The sequence below is a fragment of the Lissotriton vulgaris genome, chromosome 10 (assembly GCF_964263255.1).
Source record: "Lissotriton vulgaris chromosome 10, aLisVul1.2, whole genome shotgun sequence".
Taxonomy (NCBI): Eukaryota; Metazoa; Chordata; class Amphibia; order Caudata; family Salamandridae; genus Lissotriton; species Lissotriton vulgaris.
In genome coordinates this window covers 372789979-372813698 of record NC_141698.1, presented here as the reverse complement: position 1 = coordinate 372813698, position 23720 = coordinate 372789979, and the positions used below count along the sequence as shown (strand labels likewise).

Here is a 23720-nt window from a genome sequence, read left to right as displayed (position 1 = left end):
TTTGATGATACTGCAGAAATTGTTATTTTGACCTTTATGCAAAAGCGTGACACTTGACAGTTACGGAATCATTGAATATGATCGTATTCTGTGGGAACGGCAAAGTTCATTTTTTTGTGTAAGAACAGATGATAGTTGGTGGTGTATGAATGAACACATTATAGTTCATTTTCGCATATAAGAAAAGTAGTTGAAAATAAAGTAAGTGCAGCCCAATGGAGTGTGGGAACTGGAGTGATACACATGGGGAGGGGGTGTATAATCAGCTTTCTTACCTATGATTTGCATTGGCACCATTTTCCAGAAGAAACTTGACCATCTGCTGGTGACCTGCGCTGGTGCAATGGAAGAGGGCAGTCCACCCATGGCAGTCCTTTATTTCCAGCTCAGCTCCCTGCTGCAAGAGGAGTCAAGAACTAGTGTCACTGCAGTAACCTTCATAAGTGACCAATCTGATGTTAGCTATCGAGGAACACAATGTCAGTCAGGATGTGGAAAGCATGCAGCCTACCATTATGAACCACAAATATTATGATTAGCCACAAGTTCGACAAACACAATTTTTTCTCTGAAGTAGACAACTAGAAATCCTGGTCATGGAATATGCTCAAGCTCTAAAGGAATGAACAGTTGTTTTTTTAAAAAACAATACTCTTATCACAAGAGTACATAGTGTTCAATGTAATCATTCTATAGCCTTTCCCAAAACTTCTGCCGTATCCAATTTTATTTACAGTATTAAAAAAACAGCTCCACCATAATTCACTAAGAGCCTCTTAAAATGCATCACCAGTGTGAATATGTGAAACCTGTTGATCCCCGTTTATCATGTTGAAAGCTTTTAATGGTTGGACAGTAAAGTGGCAGACATCTTAGATAAGACTGCAGAAATTATATTAGCTTCTTTTTATTGCAGGTATGCATGTCAATTGGCCATGATCAAGGGGTTTCCTATTTGCTACAATGAGTTAACTCTAGCTGCTTGCAAGGCAGCTTTTTTCTTGGGCACATAAAAACAAAGACCGATTTGTAACAAGCACTGGCGTTGCCAATAGGTCTCGCAGTAGGAAAGTTGAAGCTATTACAAATGCAAATAACAATGCCTTTTATTTTTATTTTCATTTTAAAAACATAAAGGGCTTTGTCATTTACAAAACCAATAGCTCCAACTTTCCTACTGTGCACTGCACAGTGTGGGTGAAAGTGGCACTGCGTGGGTGTGAGTGGCTTTGAGTGAGTGGCGTTGCGTGGGTGAGTGGCGTTGCATGTGTGAGTGTTGTTGCGTGGGTGAGTGGCGTTGCGTGGGTGAGTGGCGTTGCGTGGGTGAGTTTCGTTGCGTGTGTGAGAGTGGGCTTGCGTGGGTATGAGTGGCGTTGTGTGTCTGAAAGTGGTGCTGTGTGTCTGAAAGTGGTGCTGTGTGGATGTGAGTGGATTTGCGTGAGTGAGTGGCATTGTGTGGATGTGAGTGGATTTGCGTGAGTGAGTGGCATTGCGTGAGTGAGTGGCATTGCGTGTGTGACTGGCGTTGCGTGGGTGAGTGGCGTTGCGTGGGTGAGTGGCGTTGCGTGGGTGAGTGGCGTTGCGTGGGTGAGTGGCGTTGCGTGGGTGAGTGGCGTTGCGTGGGTGAGTGGCGTTGCGTGGGTGAGTGGCGTTGCGTGGGTGAGTGGCGTTGCGTGGGTGAGTGGCGTTGCGTGGGTGAGTGGCGTTGCGTGGGTGAGTTTCGTTGCGTGTGTGAGAGTGGGCTTGCGTGGGTATGAGTGGCGTTGTGTGTCTGAAAGTGGTGCTGTGTGTCTGAAAGTGGTGCTGTGTGGATGTGAGTGGATTTGCGTGAGTGAGTGGCATTGTGTGGATGTGAGTGGATTTGCGTGAGTGAGTGGCGTTGCGTGGGTGAGTGGCGTTGCGTGGGTGAGTGGCGTTGCGTGGGTGAGTGGCGTTGCGTGGGTGAGTGGCGTTGCGTGGGTGAGTGGCGTTGCGTGGGTGAGTGGCGTTGCGTGGGTGAGTGGATTTGCGTGAGTGAGTGGCATTGTGTGGATGTGAGTGGATTTGCGTGAGTGAGTGGCATTGCGTGAGTGAGTGGCATTGCGTGTGTGACTGGCGTTGCGTGGGTGAGTGGCGTTGCGTGGGTGAGTGGCGTTGCGTGGGTGAGTGGCGTTGCGTGGGTGAGTGGCGTTGCGTGGGTGAGTGGCGTTGCGTGGGTGAGTGGCGTTGCGTGGGTGAGTGGCGTTGCGTGGGTGAGTGGCGTTGCGTGGGTGAGTGGCGTTGCGTGGGTGAGTGGCGTTGCGTGGGTGAGTTTCGTTGCGTGTGTGAGAGTGGGCTTGCGTGGGTATGAGTGGCGTTGTGTGTCTGAAAGTGGTGCTGTGTGTCTGAAAGTGGTGCTGTGTGGATGTGAGTGGATTTGCGTGAGTGAGTGGCATTGTGTGGATGTGAGTGGATTTGCGTGAGTGAGTGGCGTTGCGTGGGTGAGTGGCGTTGCGTGGGTGAGTGGCGTTGCGTGGGTGAGTGGCGTTGCGTGGGTGAGTGGCGTTGCGTGGGTGAGTGGCGTTGCGTGGGTGAGTGGCGTTGCGTGGGTGAGTGGCGTTGCGTGGGTGAGTGGCGTTGCGTGGGTGAGTGGCGTTGCGTGGGTGAGTGGCGTTGCGTGGGTGAGTGGCGTTGCGTGGGTGAGTGGCGTTGCGTGGGTGAGTGGCGTTGCGTGGGTGAGTGGCGTTGCGTGGGTGAGTGGCGTTGCGTGGGTGAGTGGCATTGCGTGGGTGAGTGGCATTGCGTGGGTGAGTGGCGTTGCGTGGGTGAGTGGCGTTGCGTGGGTGAGTGGCGTTGCGTGGGTGAGTGGCGTTGCGTGGGTGAGTGGCGTTGCGTGTGTGAGTGGCGTTGCGTGTGTGAGTGGCGTTGCGTGTGTATGAGTGGCGTTGCGTGTCTGAGAGTGGTGCTGTGTGTCTGAGAGTGGCGTTGCGTGTCTGAGAGTGGTGCTGTGTGTCTGAGAGTGGCGTTGCGTGTCTGAGAGTGGCGTTGCGTGTCTGAGAGTGGTGCTGTGTGTCTGAGAGTGGTGCTGTGTGGATGTGAGTGGCGTTGCGTGTGTGAGTGGCGTTGCGTGTGTGAGTGGCGTTGCGTGTGTGAGTGGGCTTGCGTGTGTGAGTGGGCTTGCGTGGGTATGAGTGGCGTTGTGTGTCTGAAAGTGGTGCTGTGTGTCTGAAAGTGGTGCTGTGTGGATGTGAGTGGCGTTGCGTGGGTGACTGGCATTGTGTGGATGTGAGTGGATTTGCGTGTGTGAGTGGCGTTGCGTGTGTGAGTGGCGTTGCGTGTGTATGAGTGGTGCTGCATGTCTGAGAGTGGTGCTGTGTGTCTGAGAGTGGCGTTGCGTGTCTGAGAGTGGTGCTGTGTGGATGTGAGTGGCGTTGCGTGTGTGAGTGGCGTTGCGTGTGTGAGTGGCGTTGCGTGGGTATGAGTGGCGTTGTGTGTCTGAAAGTGGTGCTGTGTGTCTGAAAGTGGTGCTGTGTGGATGTGAGTGGCGTTGCGTGGGTGACTGGCATTGTGTGGATGTGAGTGGATTTGCGTGTGTGAGTGGCGTTGCGTGTGTGAGTGGCGTTGCGTGTGTATGAGTGGTGCTACGTGGGTATGAGTGGCGTTGTGGGTCTGAAAGTGGTGCTGTGTGTCTGAAAGTGGTGCTGTGTGGATGTGAGTGGCGTTGCGTGGGTGACTGGCATTGTGTGGATGTGAGTGGATTTGCGTGTGTGAGTGGCGTTGCGTGTGTGAGTGGCGTTGCGTGGGTATGAGTGGCGTTGTGTGTCTGAAAGTGGTGCTGTGTGTCTGAAAGTGGTGCTGTGTGGATGTGAGTGGCGTTGCGTGGGTGACTGGCATTGTGTGGATGTGAGTGGATTTGCGTGTGTGAGTGGCGTTGCATGTGTGAGTGGCGTTGCGTGTGTATGAGTGGTGCTACGTGGGTATGAGTGGCGTTGTGTGTCTGGAAGTGGTGCTGTGTGTCTGAAAGTGGTGCTGTGTGTCTGAAAGTGGTGCTGTGTGGATGTGAGTGGCGTTGCGTGTGTGTGAGTGGCGTTGCGTGGGTGACTGGCATTGTGTGGATGTGAGTGGATTTGCGTGTGAGTGGATTTGCGTGTGTGAGTGGCGTTGCGTGTGTGAGTGGCGTTGCGTGGGTATGAGTGGCGTTGTGTGTCTGAAAGTGGTGCTGTGTGTCTGAAAGTGGTGCTGTGTGGATGTGAGTGGGGTTGCGTGGGTGACTGGCATTGTGTGGATGTGAGTGGATTTGCGTGTGTGAGTGGCGTTGCGTGTGTGAGTGGCGTTGCGTGTGTATGAGTGGTGCTACGTGGGTATGAGTGGCGTTGTGTGTCTGAAAGTGGTGCTGTGTGTCTGAAAGTGGTGCTGTGTGGATGTGAGTGGCGTTGCGTGGGTGACTGGCATTGTGTGGATGTGAGTGGATTTGCGTGTGTGAGTGGCGTTGCGTGTGTGAGTGGCGTTGCGTGTGTGAGAGTGGCGTTGCGTGTGTGAGTGGCGTTGCGTGTGTATGAGTGGTGCTACGTGGGTATGAGTGGCGTTGTGTGTCTGAAAGTGGTGCTGTGTGTCTGAAAGTGGTGCTGTGTGGATGTGAGTGGCGTTGCGTGGGTGACTGGCATTGTGTGTATGAGTGGCGTTGCGTGTGTATGAGTGGTGCTGTGTGGATGTGTGGCGTTGCGTGTGTGTGAGTGGCGCTGTGTGGATGTGAGGGGTGTTGCGTGTGTGTGAGTGGCGCTGTGTGGATGTGAGGGGTGTTGCGTGGGTGAGGGGCGTTGCGTGGGTGAGGGGCGTTGCGTGGGTGAGGGGCGTTGCGTGGGTGAGGGGCGTTGCGTGGGTGAGGGGCGTTGCGTGGGTGAGGGGCGTTGCGTGGGTGAGGGGCGTTGCGTGGGTGAGGGGCGTTGCGTGGGTGAGGGGCGTTGCGTGGGTGAGGGGCGTTGCGTGGGTGAGGGGCGTTGCGTGGGTGAGGGGCGTTGCGTGGGTGAGGGGCATTGCGTGGGTGAGGGGCGTTGCGTGGGTGAGGGGCGTTGCGTGGGTGAGGGGCGTTGCGTGGGTGAGGGGCGTTGCGTGGGTGAGGGGCGTTGCGTGGGTGAGGGGCGTTGCGTGGGTGAGGGGCGTTGCGTGGGTGAGGGCCGTTGCGTGGGTGAGGGGCGTTGCGTGGGTGAGGGGCGTTGCGTGGGTGAGGGGCGTTGCGTGGGTGAGGGGCGTTGCGTGGGTGAGGGGCGTTGCGTGGGTGAGGGGCGTTGCGTGGATGAGTGGCGTTGCGTGGATGAGTGGCGTTGCGTGGATGAGTGGCGTTGCGTGGATGAGTGGCGTTGCGTGGATGAGTGGCGTTGCGTGGATGAGTGGCGTTGCGTGGATGAGTGGCGTTGCGTGGATGAGTGGCGTTGCGTGGATGAGTGGCGTTGCGTGGATGAGTGGCGTTGCGTGTCTGAGAGTGGCGTTGCGTGTCTGAGAGTGGTGCTGTGTGTCTGAGAGTGGCGTTGCGTGTCTGAGAGTGGTGCTGTGTGTCTGAGAGTGGTGCTGTGTGGATGTGAGTGGCGTTGCGTGTGTGAGTGGCGTTGCGTGTGTGAGTGGCGTTGCGTGTGTGAGTGGCGTTGCGTGAGTGGCGTTGCGTGTGTGAGTGGCGTTGTGTGAGTGGCGTTGCGTGTGTGAGTGGCGTTGCGTGTGTGAGTGGCGTTGCGTGTGTGAGTGGCGTTGCGTGGGTGAGTGGCGTTGCGTGGGTGAGTGGCGTTGCGTGGGTGAGTGGCGTTGCGTGGGTGAGTGGCGTTGCGTGGGTGAGTGGCGTTGCGTGGGTGAGTGGCGTTGCGTGGGTGAGTGGCGTTGCGTGGGTGAGTGGCGTTGCGTGTGTGAGTGGCGTTGCGTGTGTGAGTGGTGCTGTGTGGATGTGAGTGGCGTTGCGTGGGTGAGTGTGGCGTTGCGTGGGTGATAGTGGGCTTGCGTGGGTGTGAGTGGCTTTGCGTGAGTGAGTGGCGTTGCGTGGGTGAGTGGCGTTGCGTGGGTGAGTGGCGTTGCGTGGGTGAGTGGCGTTGCGTGGGTGAGTGGCGTTGCGTGGGTGAGTGGCGTTGCGTGGGTGAGTGGCGTTGCGTGGGTGAGTGGCGTTGCGTGGGTGAGTGGCGTTGCATGGGTGAGTGGCGTTGCATGGGTGAGTGGCGTTGCATGGGTGAGTGGCGTTGCTTGGGTGAGTGGCGTTGCTTGGGTGAGTGGCGTTGCATGGGTGAGTGGCGTTGCATGGGTGAGTGGCGTTGCGTGGGTGAGTGGCGTTGCATGGGTGAGTGGCGTTGCTTGGGTGAGTGGCGTTGCTTGGGTGAGTGGCGTTGCTTGGGTGAGTGGCGTTGCTTGGGTGAGTGGCGTTGCTTGGGTGAGTGGCGTTGCTTGGGTGAGTGGCGTTGCGTGGGTGAGTGGTGTTGGGTGAGTGGCGTTGCGTGGGTGAGTGGCGTTGCGTGGGTGAGTGGCGTTGCGTGGGTGAGTGGCGTTGCGTGGGTGAGTGGCGTTGCGTGGGTGAGTGGCGTTGCGTGGGTGAGTGGCGTTGCGTGGGTGAGTGGCGTTGCGTGGGTGAGTGGCGTTGCGTGGGTGAGTGGCGTTGCGTGGGTGAGTGGCGTTGCTTGGGTGAGTGGCGTTGCTTGGGTGAGTGGCGTTGCTTGGGTGAGTGGCGTTGCGTGGGTGAGTGGCGTTGCGTGGGTGAGTGGCGTTGCGTGGGTGAGTGGCGTTGCGTGGGTGAGTGGCGTTGCGTGGGTGAGTGGCGTTGCGTGGGTGAGTGGCGTTGCGTGGGTGAGTGGCGTTGCGTGGGTGTGTGGTGTTGCTTGGGTGAGTGGCGTTGCTTGGGTGAGTGGCGTTGCTTGGGTGAGTGGCGTTGCTTGGGTGAGTGGCGTTGCGTGGGTGAGTGGCGTTGCGTGGGTGAGTGGCGTTGCGTGGGTGAGTGGCGTTGCGTGGGTGAGTGGCGTTGCGTGGGTGAGTGGTGTTGCGCGTGTGTGTGGTGTTGCGCGTGTGTGTGGTGTTGCGCGTGTGTGTGGTGTTGCGCGTGTGTGTGGTGTTGCGTGTGTGTGGTGTTGCGTGTGTGTGGTGTTGCGTGTGTGTGGTGTTGCGTGTGTGTGGTGTTGCGTGTGTGTGGTGTTGCGTGTGTGTGGTGTTGCGTGTGTGTGGTGTTGCGTGTGTGTGGTGTTGCGTGTGTGTGGTGTTGCGTGTGTGTGGTGTTGCGTGTGTGTGGTGTTGCGTGTGTGGTGTTGCGTGTGTGGTGTTGCGTGTGTGGTGTTGCGTGTGTGTGGAGTTGCGTGTGTGTGGAGTTGCGTGTGTGGTGTTGCGTGTGTGTGGGGTTGCGTGTGTGTGGGGTTGCGTGTGTGTGGGGTTGCGTGTGTGTGGGGTTGCGTGTGTGTGGGGTTGCGTGTGTGTGTGGGGTTGCGTGTGTGTGTGGGATTGCGTGTGTTTGGGGTTGCGTGTGTTTGGGGTTGCGTGTGTTTGGGGTTGCGTGTGGGGGGGGGGTTGGGTGTGTGGGGGGTGTGTGTGTTGGGGGGTGTGTGTGTGTGGGGAGTTGAATTATTATTTACCTTGCACCCGAGCTGCTTCTGTTCACAAGCTTGAAAGCAGCAGTTACATAACTCGAGAGCTGCAGCATGCCCATGGCTCGCCAGTGCATGTTGCAAATGAAACAAAGCATAATGTATTCGGATCGCATTACAAAGAAAGCCGCATGTAAAATCCAGACCCTCTCTTGCCACAGTGTATTAAGGCAGCACACAGAGAGGGAAAGGGGAATATTTTAACCTCCTCTGGGCTCATGGTAGAAAAAAAATTGGAATCAAAAGGCGCGTGTCCCATGACATACAAGCCATTTCGTGTGAAAATGCATCAGCTAAAAGGCAGGGCGCTGACAGAAACACGAACTTGCCAACAAACACGAGCCTGCCAACCAAATGTAAATATTCTGCGTGCAGTGGAGCGGGAAGAGCAGCACGAAGAGCAGCACGAGTCTCTAATGTAAAATAAATACGCTGTGAGTAGTGAAGCGTGAAGGAGACCTCGAGCCTTCAAACTGAAAGGGAAAAGGCGCGAGGATCAAAAAGTGACGAATATCTCAGGCTGGAAACACATTATATGAAATGCTGCTGCTGCTAATTAAATATAAAAAGTGTTTAGGGAGTCACGGCTGCCGAGACTAACAAGGCAATGCTGGGAGGGGGGCTGCGCACCAACTGAAGTGCCTTGTTTGCACGGCCTGTGGCCGTGTGAAGTGATAAGCCTTTGAAGTAGGTCACGGCGCCTGAGGGGAGAGCAGAGAGAAGAGAAGGCGAGACGTAAAAAAAAAATAAGACGGACAGGCATGCTGTGACTGAGGTGTGAGAGGTCTGGCAGGGAACAGATGGCCTGGCCGTGAAGCAGGGGGTGGGGCAGCGCTGGGGAAGCCTGTGGGAGGGTGATTGATGCCTTTGATGTGGGGAGCGATGAGAGCCTTTTGCGAGCCTTGTGCAGGAGAAATGCTGCCGATGCGCGTGCTTGTTTAATCACGTGATTCACGTGAACTTAAAGAAAACCGCGGCTGAAAGCCCGTGGTTTGAGGAGGATTTTGCCGACATGAATTCTCGCTCCGCTCAATGCGCTTGCGCGCATTGATAGGTCGCGAGACCTAAAAAGGGTTTCCCCATTCACTGCAAGCAGAAAGTTAGCAAGTAAGATTTGTCTGCAATATTGAAAGTAGTTCATACATTTTCATGGACAATGTGACTAAATTCACCCACAGTTTGTGTCACTCTCCATTTCAACAAGGCAAACAACTTTAAGAAATGACACATTCTTGTTCCTGGAAAAAGCATGCCATTGACACTTCAGTTAAATGATTTTTCAGTCTCTGATGTCCTTTGACCCCCGTCTTCAATATAAATCTATACCCTAACTTACCTGCAGAAGGAAATAAGCAACGCTCTCGTTCCCACAACTTGATGCAAGCATCAAGGGGGTCTGCCCTTCTGGTGTGCTGATATTCACACCCACGCCAGCCTCAAGGAGCAAGTTAACAACAGTATCATGGCCGATGTAGGAGGCATACATCAGAGGAGTCCAGCCTCCACAATTCTTTTGATTCATATTCAGATCACCCCTGTGGAGTCACAAACAGATGACACAAGTTTAGAAATGTATTCCAGTGAACATCATAACTGAAAACACTGAATTCACAGTGGCCTGTTAAATCATAGTTAGAGAAAGAAACTCTGCACACAGGCTTATGAATTATCATGTATTAACATAAGCAGCTGTAGTGCAAGCTTCTCTCACACCGACAATGGAACAATACTGGCTGTTGGAGGGGACGATTCCTTCATTAAAACACACAACGAGCAGTAGTACAAGTTTCTTTAAGACACAGGCACAGTAAACCTAACTTAGTAGAAGTATGCATACAGAAGGAGAAACAGGTGAACACAAGCAGGTGTCAGCTTACAAAGATAGACCATTTATAGCACTGATTAAAACAGAAGAGGCATTACACACAGAAATTAAAATAAACTGTATCTTAATATCTGACAAATCTATGAAGTGGAAAGGTGATAAACGTCAGTTTGTAGATTCTGGAATTAGCACCCGGCAAAAAATGAGGAGCTTGAAAAGTGTGCATTATCTGAGAAAGGGTCTTGCAAGACAAAAAAATTAGATTAGAATTAGAAAGTGCTGGAATCCAATTCAGACATATGCCGCAATTATAAGATACTAGATTCGGATTTCACATGCAACTCCAAGATATTAAAAAGGAATAATTAGTCATGCAATGACTCAAAAAGATGTTGTGTAAAACAAAATCCTAAATTATGCCCTTAAGGTTTAAGGACTAAGACAGGGGGCCTTCTCGAGACAGACAGTATAAATAGGATAGGATGGAAATATTGTAAGAAAACTGTACGGAACTGTAATTCCACCATCTGAGAAAAAAACATTTAATTGGATTAAGGCATCATACAGAATGATGTTTTATAAAGAAATTTAGAACAGCAGGCCTCCTACTGCAAAGTAATATTGCAAACTTGCTGGGAATCTCCCAGATGGATAGTATTTGCGTTTTTTGTAATTTGTGTATACAGAAACTAAAACATGTTTTATTCATCCGTCCCGCCTACTACAGCTCTACAGAAGATTTTTATGTAAAATCGTTAATGGTCATATCAATTAAACATTCCTTCGGTTTTTATGAACTCCACCAACACTGTTTGATAGCTATATTATTGTGTTTTTTCTGTAACTATTTATTATGTAAATGTTCGTAGATATTCTTCAAAGGTGTTAATAAAAATGAATAACTTTTAAAAGCCACGTCTTAGGTTTATCTTTGAAGGCTGCGAATTACAAGGTAAAGGGAGCTGAAGAACAGAGAAGTTCTAAAGTCATAGGTCCTGTGGAGGAGTGGGCTCTGTGGGTCACTGGGCTGAGTGCAAGTCTTGCTTTGGTAAATAGTTGAGATGTACAAGTTCGGAGCTTGCATTCCATGAGTCAGCCTGGGTTCTTGCATAAAGGGGCAGGTGTGCACATGTGATCAGACAAATACATCACTCACAGACTAACCGAACCAATGGCTGAAGTGGCCTGATCCACTGCCCATGCTGTCATGGATAAAAGTAGATTGTAAATAAAGCTCATACAGACCATGGCAGAAGACAGTCAACCCAAAATCGTGCCATGTATGGCGGTCATTCATACCTATGCGGTTTAGGGCAGCCTTTTTCGGTCTCTGGTCTATAAGAGGGTAATTTACACACCAATTCCATCCAGTACAAGATTCTGTCAGACAACTAAACCTCTCATGCCCTCGCACATAATTCACAGGTGGAAGATGTAGAAAGCTGGCTATGTATATCCTATACCAAAGTAAGGTATAGTGTGCACAGTGTCCAGTGGAACCCCAAAGGTAAGCAGAGGTAAAAGTAGATAATACCTTATTCCTGATTTGAGGTAGTGTGGGTTGAAGGAAGGTGGAATCTGACTACATGGTTGCCCCCACTTTTTTTCTGGTGTTTTGATCGTTTTTGACTTAGTTTGACTGGGATCCTGCTATTCAGGGTCCCAGCCTATCTGCTTTCCTCTCTAAAATGATTGCATGTACTTTAGGTACACTCCAGATTGGTTACTGGGTTACCCTTGTGAGTCCCTAGTATATGGTACCTTAAGTACCAAGGGCATAGGTACCCCAGAGGCCTATCAGGGGCTGAAGCATGTATTATGCCACCCCAGGGAAGCCTTCCAAAATGGCACCACAGGTCTTCTACTGCAGACTGGGTAAGGTGGTGCATGCACCCCTTACTAAGATATAGGTTACCTATATCTACTTTTAATCACTGACACATATAAACCTATAAGTCACTCCTATGGCAGGTCTGATCAATTCTGAAGGCAGAATGCTTGGTTTTGTGTGAGAGGGTGCCCATGCATGAGCAGGATCCCTCTGTAGCTTTCGGAATCTATTCTCTGAGGCTGTTCTGTGAGGCAGCCAGACCATAAACTCTTAAGTGCATTATAACCTCGAGGTGAATGTTAACTTTGGAATATCTGCATGAAAACATGTTGTGTTTGGTGTCAAACACTTTGGAATACTACCCCCACCCCGCCACTCCTGGCGGCGGCGGTAGAATTCCACCCTTCTAGAGGGAGAAGACATGTACACACTTACGTAAAAGTAATAGTTTAAAAGAGCCCTGGCATTGCAAAATGGATGCCACAGACACGGGTCTGACCTCCTGCTGCTGGACAAAACTCAAGGGGAGGCCTGTACAATGGGTTTCCTGTCACAGGGAGGTGTAAACACTTCCCAGACAGGCTTTAGTGTATTGGGGCTGGGTGGGTGCATTCATAGAATGCTTTCAGACAGTGCTGGGGGCACACTTGCTGTCCCTGTGCATACCCCAGTTCAAACCAGTTGCAGGGGCACTCAGCCCCTGCTCTGGCGCGAAACTGGACAAAGGGAAAGGGGTGTAACCACCCCCTCCCTGAATCCTCCCATAGATGGGTCCCCAGAGTATGTCCAACCCCCTAACTTAGTTTAAGTATGGGACCCCAGTCCTTAGGACTTCAGATTACACCCGGACGAAACTCTGCAACATATATCCGGGAACTTCGACATTCTACATGACTAGAAGACGGAAGACTCTCCCTTGGAGTCAAGGAGTGACTCCCCTGCTCAAGCAGGCACCAAGAAGCATCTAGCCGGTCTGCATTTCCGTGGCTCCCGCCCGACCTCGAAGTATTTGCGACTCAGGACACTGACTTCCAGACTTCTCAGAGGCTGACACGAGATCCCAGTAAAGCCGAGACCCGCACCCCTCATGAGAGACGCGGGACCGGAACTCCTGGAGACCGTGCACATTTGCTAGCGCATCCACTTCCCAAGCTTTCCTGAAGTTGTGCATTGGGCTACTTGTAGTCCAAGCCCAGAGCACCATCTGCACCGAAGATTGTGGGCCTACACTCCAAGAGTGTTCCGTGGGCCCGCTTCTAGCAGTTCCGCTCGAGGCTCCTTCACGATCCCAGGTCCGTCGACTGGTGGGGCCCCACGAAGGTAACTCTTCTGTTTCTTGGGCTTCCCTGGTTGCTCCAGACGTGCCCTGACTCCCCTCCAAAGGGTGTGTCCCTCAGACCTTGCTGGTCATCACCAAAGCCAATCTTTGCTTTCTGCATGGGTTGCTGTTGCCAAGGCTTGTTGGGTCCAATCCAGAAACCGCCGTCGCAGCACTCGACATCCTTCATGGGACAGCTTGAATCCAGCTCCTGGTCATCCTCGACGCCTCCTGGTCCACATGGCTGTAGAGTCAAGCTGCACCTTCTTCACCTGAAATCACCCGACATCGGTGGTCATCTTCTCCTCGCCTTCCTGGTCACTGGCAAATGACACAGACTCTGTCCCCTCTGCTTTCAGGTTCTTCACATCTACGATCCACCCTTGGATCCACCCGGACACTTTCCACTTGGACGCCAGCAGCACTTTGCAGCAGCTCTCCATTGAAATCGACGACGAAACCCCGACACGAGAAGACATCTATGCACCCGGGTGAGGTAACTCGAGTACTCTGGTGCTCCTGTGGGTGTTGACTCTAGAACCTCCTAGTTCTAAAGGGGTTTGCTCCAAGTCCTTTTCTAAGTGTCCTTAATCTTTAAAATTCCAACAGCGACTCTCCCCATAGAAGTTAACGGTGATTCGCGGCTGTGTTTAGACACTGCACGCGTCCCCCGTGGGTCCACTGTGTCACTACCTTGGGTGGTTCCTGGTGGCCCTAGCGATTCTAAAGGCTCTAGGCCTTGTATCTATGTCAGTCGTGGTTCTAATACCACTTTCTTAATATATGGTTTGATACGCCACTAGGGCTCAACGTATATTGTGCTAATTTACTGTATGTACTTTTGCATCTAGCCTCATAAAGAGACTAGAGCGATGTGTATATCTATATCTATCTATCTATCTATCTATCTATCTATCTATCTATCTATATATATATAGGTCGCCAATAGGTAGTTAGGATTATTTTCCTATGGGATTTTTGAAAATTCTATGTGGAATAACTTTGGCGTTTGTGGACGGAATTGGCTGAAATTTTCAGGAAAATTGCACATTTTGTTTCTGAGCAGCCCCTGAAAGTTTGGGGGGGTTTCGTCAAGGGGAGGCCGAGAAAAAAGGGGGTCCCAAAACGCGTTTTTAACATTGAGTTTTCCATAGGGCAGTTGGACTCACTTTTAGCTCGAACGGCTGAATGGATTTACACGAAACTTGGCAAAATTGTAGATATGGTTTGCCCGACGTGCCTTTGCTATGTCTCAATATATGTGCTCCAGTGGATTTTGAGAAATTAACGTTTTAAAAAACAGATATATCTGTGACAGCGCTCCGGTTAGCGCCCCGGTTCGCGTACCTGACGCGTAACGGAACTTCGCGAAGCGAAGCTGATTGGCTCTCGGGTGTCTGTCAACATTCTATACAGTCCGGACCGGCCGCCATCATGTCTCTCGGTAAGATCGAGAGACTAGAGGAGGAGAAAAACGAAGGGGGAATTTAATGAAAGGGGGCAAGGTAGACCCCTCTTGACCCCCTAGGAATGATGTTGGGTTTATTAAAGGGTCCCGTGGGGCAAAAAAAAAAAAAAAAAAAAAAAAAAAAAAAAAATATCGATTTTTCACGGTAGAAGCGCTTCCCGGTACGCGAACCGGGTCGCTCACCGGTAGCGTAACGGGAGTGCGCCATTTTGTGTTTCGTTTTAATTAAATCACAAGATGGATGAAAAACAATGTGGGAAATGGGTATAAGGGGGCACGGGAGACGTATCCTGACCCCCTAGGTTTTCTGAGGGTGGCTGAGGAGGCTCATATATGTTGATACATGTCTTCCAGCGGCTGCGCGTGAGCGGAATTTTTTTTTTGCTTCGTGACGTCTGTTAACGTTCGATTCGAAGGAAATCAGGAAGTGTTGACTGCCATTTTGTCACTGCGAGTAAATATATTGTTCATTTCAAATGGTTGGAACATGGAAAAGGGAGAAGGTAGAGAGTGTCTTGCTGCGTAGTTTTTCTCAGGGTGTGCAGTAAGGCCCCGGTTGTGCTTATACTCACGGTGGGGTCTTCGAACACTTTAGCAAATGATGATCCAAGCTGAGGCAAAGGAGGGTGTCAGTCGGGGGGGGGGGGGGAGCAATGGCGATTCTCACTGTAAGATAGGTAGTGCGGACCCTTGTCCCCCCTTTTGTAATCTGTCATGCCTATCTTCTTTGATATTTATGGGTATTTATTGAGCGCAAACATTCGCTCCGGAAGGAGCATCTTGGAGCTGAGCTTACATGCAGTTGATAGGAGAAAGGTGATACGTAGTGAAAAACTGGGTCTAGATGGCTGTACCAACAACCAGACACCTCTGTACTGGCACCCATGTCTTAAGGAGTTTCCTAAAAAGGCTCTCCTTTTCATTTAATCTGAGGTTGACGGGTAAATTGTTCCATGCCCTAGCGGCCAGAACGGTAAAGGTTTTCCCACCCCTAGTTTTGTATTTGAATCTTGGAATCGTAATGAGATTTGTACCAGAGGATCTCAGACATCGCGAGGGGTTATAACGTGTGAAGCGATTAGCAAGGTAATGGGGCCCTGTGTTTTTCATGGATTTGAAAACAGTAAGAAGAAGTTTAAAAATAATTCTTTTGTGTAATGGTAACCAGTGCAGGGAATTTAGTGCTGCTGAAGCGGATGACCTTCTGGGAAGTTTTAGGACCAATCTAGCAGCTGCATGTTGTATGCTCTGCAACTTTCTAAGGGTGGACTTTTTCACTCCAGCCATTAATCCATTGCAGTAATCAAGTCGGGAGAGTATTAAAGCTACTGCGACTGATTTTCTAGCTGCAATGGTGAGGAAATCGAATTTTTTTTTTAAAGATTTAATAAGTCCAAAGCAGCGTCCAGCAGTGATCCTGACGTGGGCATCGAAAGAAAGGGATGAATCAAATTGCACGCCCAGATTCCGTGCGGAAGATACTGCACTGGGTGGGGCCTCTGATCCTGTGGGCCACCAGTCTTTCGGGCAGAAAGATAGATCTTTACCCAGCGGTATGATTTCAGTCTTGGCACTATTGCATCTCAAATGGTTTTTGTTCAACCACTGAAATACATCAGAGAGGCAGTTTCGGAAACGTAAGTTTGCGTCCGTACACTTTTTGTCAATTGTGACGACAAGTTGTGTGTAGTCAGCGTATGACGTGACGAGGATCCCATGGGATTCTATCACAGCGAGAAGGGGAGCCATATAGATGTTAAAAAAAAGAGGACTTAATATGGACCCCTGGGGTACTCCTGATGTAATGGGGTTTTCGCTGGATAGATAGGGACCCAGAGACACGGTCTGGGACCTGTTAGACAGGAAAGATTTTACCCATGCCAAGACTGTGTCTGTCACGCCGATCTCTCGCATTCTATTAATCAGGATGGCATGAGAGATAGTGTCGAACGCTGCTGTTAGATCAAGCAGGATGAGGACGGCTTGCCTGCCCTCATCCTGCATGAACTTGATGGAATCAGCTAGTTCGATCAAGGCTGTTTCGGTAGAATGACCGGAGCGAAATCCCGACTGTTGAGGGTGCAGGATGTTATGGGTCTCTACAAATGTTTTTAGCTCTCCATGCACTAACTGTTCCGTGATCTTACTAAGGACAGGTAGTAGTGAAATGGGGCGCATGTTGGTGAGATCAGTAGGAGATTTGTTCTGCTTCTACATCAGGGGCTTCACAATAGCCTTCTTCCAGTCGTTGGGCACTATCCCATGCTCGAGAGATTCATTGATGATGGTATTGATGCACGGATTTACGACCTCGATTAAATGATGGAGGATGCCGGGGGGGGGGCAGGAATCAGTGGGGGCTCCTGATTTACAGGCCAGAATAGCCTTGGCTGTTTGCTGAAGGGAGACAGGTTTAAAACTGCAAAAAGGGGGATAATTATCCGTTACCTCATGGAAAGTAACCGGGGGAGGGGGAAAGTCTTTCTGAATATTGATAATTTTATCCACAAAGAAATCTGCGATTTGATTACACAGGATTTTAGAAGGTGGAATTTCGGGCATGAGAGCTTTCGGGTGGGTAAAGGACTTAACTATTGTGAAGACAGTTTTTTGTTTTTGACCAGCTTCATTTATGGCCTTATTGAAGTATTCCTTTTTTGCCACTTTTATGCTGGAGAGATAGAGTTTACTCTGTTGGACATAAAGTGTTCTTGAGGCCTCATCATAGGATTTTCTCCATCTCCTCTCCGATTTTCGACAAAGGAGATGGCTATCAGTTAGAGTCTGGGTAAACCAGGGTGCATTTGGCTTTCTTTTTTGACATTTTGCATGATGGCCTTTAGGGTCGGAATTATCCGAAACAATTTGGTCCATCCAAGCATGGAAATTGCGAGAGTCGACTACTACGTCACCAATTAGTTTAGGGGCCTTAGGCAGGGGTAGGGAGTTCATCTTAATATGTTCCGTCACTTTCCTCCAGTTAACTACAAAGGAGGGGTGGGAGCGCTTCTTGTAGGCTAAGGCAGGTGCTTGTGTCTCGATATCAAATGGGATGAAACAGTGATCCGTCCAGATTTGAGGAATCGGAGAGGACGTGGTCAATGCTGTGAGATTGGAGCAAATGCCGTCGAGAGTATGGCCCGCATTGTGGGTAGGAGCGGTGACAAGTTGGGATAGGCCAAACATGTTAAGCGAATGTAGAAAGGAAATTATGTGAGGGTCGACACAAGATTCCAAATGAATATTCAGATCACCTAATAAAGTGAAATTAGGATAATGTAGCATAAGTGCTCCGAAAACGTCATCTAAGGAGTCCAAAAAGGACGAGGCATTGCCAGGAGAACGATATATAAGTCCTCCTGAAAAGGAAGTAGAGGCGTTAATTTTAATCGAAAAGCCTATGCCCTCGCTGTCTTTAAGGTGGTCTAGGTCAAAAGTATGGCAGAGGAAAGTTTTCTTAATAGCAAATGCTACCCCACCTCCTCGCCCAAGAGGTCTGTCCCGTCTGAAAATGGTAAAATCTACAGGGAGGGCAGTTGCCAGATCGGGATTGGATGAATCATTAAGCCACGTTTCAGTGATAAAGAGAGCGTCCAAATCATGGCCTAATATTAGGTCGTGTATGTCTTGACAGTGACAGGATAGGGACCTGGCAGGTCTTCTCCCCACTGATTGGTAATTGGTTCTACCCGAACCATTTATTAGAGGTAGCTCGTCCGGCCCCACCGGAGGGCACCCCTAATAAAGAGGACATGTATATAAAATACGGATTAGCCACGGTACCTTCCTAGCAAATTATGGCAAAACGAAAGGAATCGAACAAAATCAGTAGGCCACTGATAGGATCCTTTCTGACCCTGCTAAAACAAGAAACACCAGGAAATAGCCCTCCGCAAAAGTATGAAACCAGGGGGAGGAGCCAAGCTCGCGGTCGGGATGGCCACGAGGTAGTTCGGCTCCGCCGCCCTCGCTGCCTAAGCATGCCTGCCCTACCACCCACCCCGCCCAATAACCGACAAACCCTATACAAATCAAAGTCTGCTGATACCCACTATCGGCGTCACCAGATTGGACTAGATCACGTACAATTGGACTATGTCTTTTTCTGGTTATACAGTAACATCTTTGTGCTCGTTGCCACATTACAAATATATAGCACTCCAACAAAGTAGTAGGATTATAACACTTTAATAACTTATAAATATATAAAACGCTCCAACAAAGTAAACACGTTAAAAAAAAAACATTTTAAACAACTATTTACATGGCAGCCTGCTGCAACATCCATCTCAAAGCATTCTCCGTCCGCTTGACACTGTCCCTGCCCCTCCCTCCCCGGAGTAGCAACAATGGGCTGCTTTGGGCTGTCTTTTAGTCGGCTTTTGGCTATAAAAAGACTACAAAATCCTTCGGCCTGTGAGGCGGCGTCAGTAGTGGACCGTTGTGCGAATAGGCCGAAGGCAGCACAACGCGCCGAGATCCGGACGGCACCGAGGTGGTGTCCAGCAAGTTGCCGCACTGGTCTGGCCATCCTACAATGCTGCGCCGAAAGACGGCGCCCTGGGGGGGAGGCGGCGCGAACGGCCTCCCCCGCCTCCCCAGGTGGAGGCTTCTCAGCTGCAGTGGGGCACCCCTTGGCATCCAACTGAGTTGCGCCCGCTCTTGCGGCACAGTGCCTCACCCGCCATCCAGCTGAGTTGCGCCCGCTCTTGCGGCACAGTGCCTCACCCCCCATCCAGCTGAGTTGCGCTCGCGGCTACAGCGTCTCGCCCACCATCCAGCTGAATTGCGCCCACTCTTGCGGTGCAGTGATAGGCGGCTGCCACAGGACTCTCAAAATGGCGGCCGGCTCTTCGGATTTGGGCCTGGTCCACTAAAATGGCCCTGGGACACCTTGGAACTCGGACGCTTGCCTGCTAGGGCATGGGACCCATTCCCGAAAGCGTCCCCTCAGCCTTGAAGATTCTACAAAAGTCACCGGGGCCCCCGACTCCCGCAGGCTTCCGGTGGGGAGCGGCTGCCATGATTGCTTGCGGAATGGGCACGACGGAGCCACAAGATGGTGGTGCTCTCATGCTGATGCCAGCTTCAGTCTGAAACATCCAGAAACACTGTAGACTACCAATTCGATCAGTTCCGGTGGAGCCACAACGTGACCCGGTAGGGAAGAACTTGCCCTCCCCTCTTTTGACTGATGGTTCTTGTTGCCTATCTCTTCTGTTGTCATTTAACGGAACCTTTTTTGACTGCCGAAAGGGGTTCTGGTCCGACCGCTGGTTGGTGGAGACATTTTGACTATATCCTGGACCTGCCCGGCCTCGCCCAAAATGGCGCCGGTATAAATGGGACTCGCAACTCCTTGTTGTGTACTGGTTGCCCAGCCTTGATATCACGAGATACGTATGCAGTTTTGAAGCACATGGCGGGCGGGGACGAGTACTGATTGAACATTTGGACATCCCTATTGATATTAAGTTCTGATGTGTTATTGATTACTGCACTATTGAAAGTTCGAATTAACGTCACCCATGGTACTTGCCTGCAAATGTATATCTAGATAATTTTATTGTAACTGGCCCTGTCGTACTTTAATTATAAAATTTACGTCCACCGATTCCGCAACTGTTAGACACCTTAGTTTTTGCAACCTAATGGCCCGCCCGTTACGTTCTTCTACAGTGTAAATGTCCCCTCATCATATACGATTCCAGTTTGCTCCGTGGCCGGCCCACGTGGTTATAGGCCCGTATTTGTATACTGACATTTTCACAATAAAGGTTTTTAAAACAAAACATGGTAGTAGTACCTAGATTGGTAAAGTTTTGAATATTAGCCACTGTTTTCGAATCAGTAAAAGGCAAGTGAAATAAAGCAGCCCGATTACATGACGGTTAAAAGGTATAATACGCAGGAATGCTGTAAAGATAAATGGTCAAGGGCTGTTGTGTTTTCCACTCCTGCAACATAAAGTGATCGATAAGAATCCGATATTCAGGCCTATCAGCGACTAAGACAGCAGGCCGAGCCTCTTTTGCTCAACGGCTCCCTCATGGGACGAAGAAACGCCCTTTTTCTCGAAATAGGAATATTTTACTTGCAGGACAGTTGTAAATTTCCCTGGAAAATACATTAGCCTGGAACATTGTTAGTGATAAACTGTAAATGCATCTGGGTCCTTTGCTTAAAAAATAAAATATAAAATATATTTTTGAATTAGAATAAGAATACATTTTACAGCTTTTGATATTTGCTATTAAAAAGCCATTGAAATTCACTGAAAAAACCATAGGTTATAGACCATATATAGTTAGGGATTAGCATTTACAAAACCTTGAAAATTCACTGAAAAAACCATAGGTTATAGACCATATATAGTTAGGGATTAGCATTTACAAAACCTTATTTTACTCGCACAAAACCATTGAAATTTGCATATATAGTTAGTTGCACTAACTATATATCGCGCACCCGCAATCCACTGCTGATCATGTCACATATTACATCATTCATGACATGGTCAGTGACATCACTGATGACATCTCAAATGACATCACTGATGACATCACTGATGACATCTCAAATGACATCACTGATGACATCTCATTTGACATTACTGATCACATCATTGATGACATCATTCATGTGATAATACGATGAACCTCTTCAGACTCTAATATAACCTTAGATACACTCAGTGTAAACAGACACTCACAGACTGTCACTCATCCATGGAGTTACTCACACACCTAGTTAGTCATGCAAAGAATCAATCACACCTCCATTTCCTCAACTATACAGGTAAACACACCTTAGTTATTCAAACATATACTAACACATATTTACTCTCTTATACAATCCCTGATACAAGTTCACAATGATCCATACAGCCACTCACACATTCACTGGCTCTTATGCACAGATTTTTATATATGTCAACTCTCACATGTATTGTGTTTTACATATGTACTTACTTTGACATGTAGCACTGAGATATCCATTCACTCACCAATACACTCATGCACACAGTCAACGGCCCATACAGCTGTTTCCACATGCACTTTTGAACCCATACATCTAGTGAATCAATTGCTCACACATCGATGCACAGAGTCATACACCTCCCAGTCACCCACACACACTCAGTCTCCCATACAAATACTTTGGCAACCAATCAATAACCCATATAGTTACTCATATAGCTACTGATCAACACATGCAGCAGTTTACAGAACAACAGACATAATGATGCACAAATTAAGACAGTTTAGTCACTAACCCATGCACTCAGTGAGACACATTTAATCACTCACTCATACAGTCAGTCATGCACCTACTAAATCCTTCATCCAGACACTTATACATCCACTCATTCTTCAATATGTAAGACATATTTTAACTTCACAGAAACATACAGTCACTGGATGTTGTCATCAGTGATGTCAATCAGTGATGTCACTGACCATGTCATGAATGATGTAATATGTGACATGATCAGCAGTGGATTGCGGGTGCGCGATATATAGTTAGTGCAACTAACTATATATGCGAATTTCAATGGTTTTGTGCGAGTAAAATAAGGTTTTGTAAATGCTAATCCCTAACTGTATATGGTCTATAACCTATGGTTTTTTCAGTGAATTTTCAAGGTTTTGTAAATGCTAATCCCTAACTATATATGGTCTATAACCTATGGTTTTTTCAATATATATATATATATATATATATATATACACACACACACACACACACACACACACACACACACACACACACTTAGCCTGAAGGCTGCTCTCCACAGCTACCAATAGGATAGCTTTCTATATAGGTTGTCTTTAAACCGACCATCAATAAGGGTCATTTTGACTGGTGCAAGGTGCCCACTAGAATAGTGGTCAGCACAGCATATGCTAGGCCAGCTTCTCACATGGGTGAGCAGCAAGGCTTTATCAGAGGGTATTGTTAAGCATTTATTGTAAACACTCAAGCAAGGAAAGGTGTCACACATTCAAAGACTGAACTCAGACCAATTTGTTTGTATACAAATATTATTTCGTTGTCTTATTTCTAGAACCAAGCCTGGCCTGGTGCATGTAAGTGAAATAATACCATGCAAGATTTATGCAGTGAACTATAGTTGAATGCAGGTTCAAATGCAGTTGGTTGATTTACAGGTAAATCAACAGTTAAGATTACTTTTCAGCTACTTTGTAGATTATTGCACACGTTACTTCTTGGATTACTTTTTGCGACTTTTTCTAACCAGTGTGATATGCCTAGATACCACACTGGGACATTTCCTACACAAAATGTAAGTAATTTATCTTTTGTACATTTGCAGTTTTTCAAGGTTTCATACAAACCAACTCCAAACTTTGAAGATTTTTCACAAAAAGCAGTCAATGCAATCCAATGGGAGGAAATTAGGTTATCGATTCACAGATAAGTACTTGGTTGTGCGAGTTGGGTTTCTGGGGTTAGGACCAGGGTTTCCCCAGGGTCAAGGATACACTCTCCAAGTACCCTCAGCGGCACTGGAGTGACCCGGTGCAGAGCCCTAAGTTATCCAATGAGGGATAGGGGCCCTCAGGTTGGTGGCTGCTCACAAGCAGGACACAAGGTTGTGGGAGCAAATCTCCTGGTGTTAGGCTCAAGGCAATGGGGGATCCGATGTGGCACTCAAAGGGCACCCACAACGGCACAGGGATGGTCGGGAGCAGGATGCCGTTTTGGCGTTGGTGGCTGTTTTAAATGGGAGTTGCGGGTTTTGGATTTGGCTGCGGGCTCGGTCCAGGAAGACTTCCGGGAGGAACCAACAGCTGGGCAGGTAATTTGGAGGACTTGGGTCTTCGGTGCACCTCAGGTTCTTTACTCCAGGGCGCATGGCAGCTGGATGCAGGATTTTCTTTTGAGCTCGGATTTCACCTTACCGGGCCACTCGCGGTTGTGGGGTCTCCATGCAGAGGCTGCAGGCGACGTCCGGGAGTCCTTAAGGGGTCAACCCATGGTGGACTCATACTCTGGAGTACCTTGCTGGGACCAGTGGGCCACTCTGATTCGAGCTGTAGGCGTCGGGTGCTGTAGTGGTTCCAGGGATACGGTTTCTTTCTCCTCAGAAGGCTCATAGTCTGTCTTTGGAGTTTCTTTTGAACAGAGCTGCTGTTCACAGGAGATTTGGTTTTAGATGAAGGCAGTCAGTCCTCCCAGGGGTTCTGGAGGTGGCTGGCCGCAGGACAAGGTGACTTTTGGCACAGGATCTCTGGAAACTGCAGACAAGCCAGTAGGGCTGGGGCCAAGTCAGTTCTTCTCTGCAGTCTCCTCTGCTGGGCATCTTCTTTCATCCTTCTTCATAGGTTATGGGAATCGGTCTTCTTGGTTCAGGGCGACCCCTAAATACTGTACTTAGGAGGCGTTTTAGGGGTGACGAGGTGAGTAGCAAATGAGCTACTGACCTTAGGGTGACTACACCCTTGGTGAGCTCACCCTATGTGTGGGAGTGGGCACAATTCCTAATCCTGATTGGAGAGTTTCTGCCATTTGCATGATGGCAGGCACTGATGAGTGGGCTTCACCTCCCCACCTGTGGGGTGGGGTTGCAGAGGTGGGCACACCTGCTGGGCTGTGCTAATTTTCTCGCCTGTCTTCCTGCTGTAAAGGAGGGGAGACAGGAAGGGGGCCTGCTCCTGATAGCAGGAGAGGCTGGAGGTCGGGTTACAAAGGGGGCA

At 49.4% G+C, this 23720-nt stretch overlaps 1 protein-coding gene across 2 annotated transcripts in view; it reads right to left on the bottom strand.

The window, feature by feature from the left end:
• The window catches only part of ANKS3 (ankyrin repeat and sterile alpha motif domain containing 3), a 230495-nt gene that overhangs the window by 139674 nt on the left and 67101 nt on the right, over positions 1–23720 (bottom strand). For both annotated transcript variants that reach the window (XM_086941195.1, XM_086941196.1), the window contains exons 3-4: positions 8893–9091; positions 276–397 (exon numbers count right to left, since the gene is read on the bottom strand). In XM_086941195.1, the coding sequence (XP_086797321.1) occupies positions 276–397; positions 8893–9091 (321 nt within the window). The remainder of the gene's footprint in view (positions 1–275; positions 398–8892; positions 9092–23720) is intronic.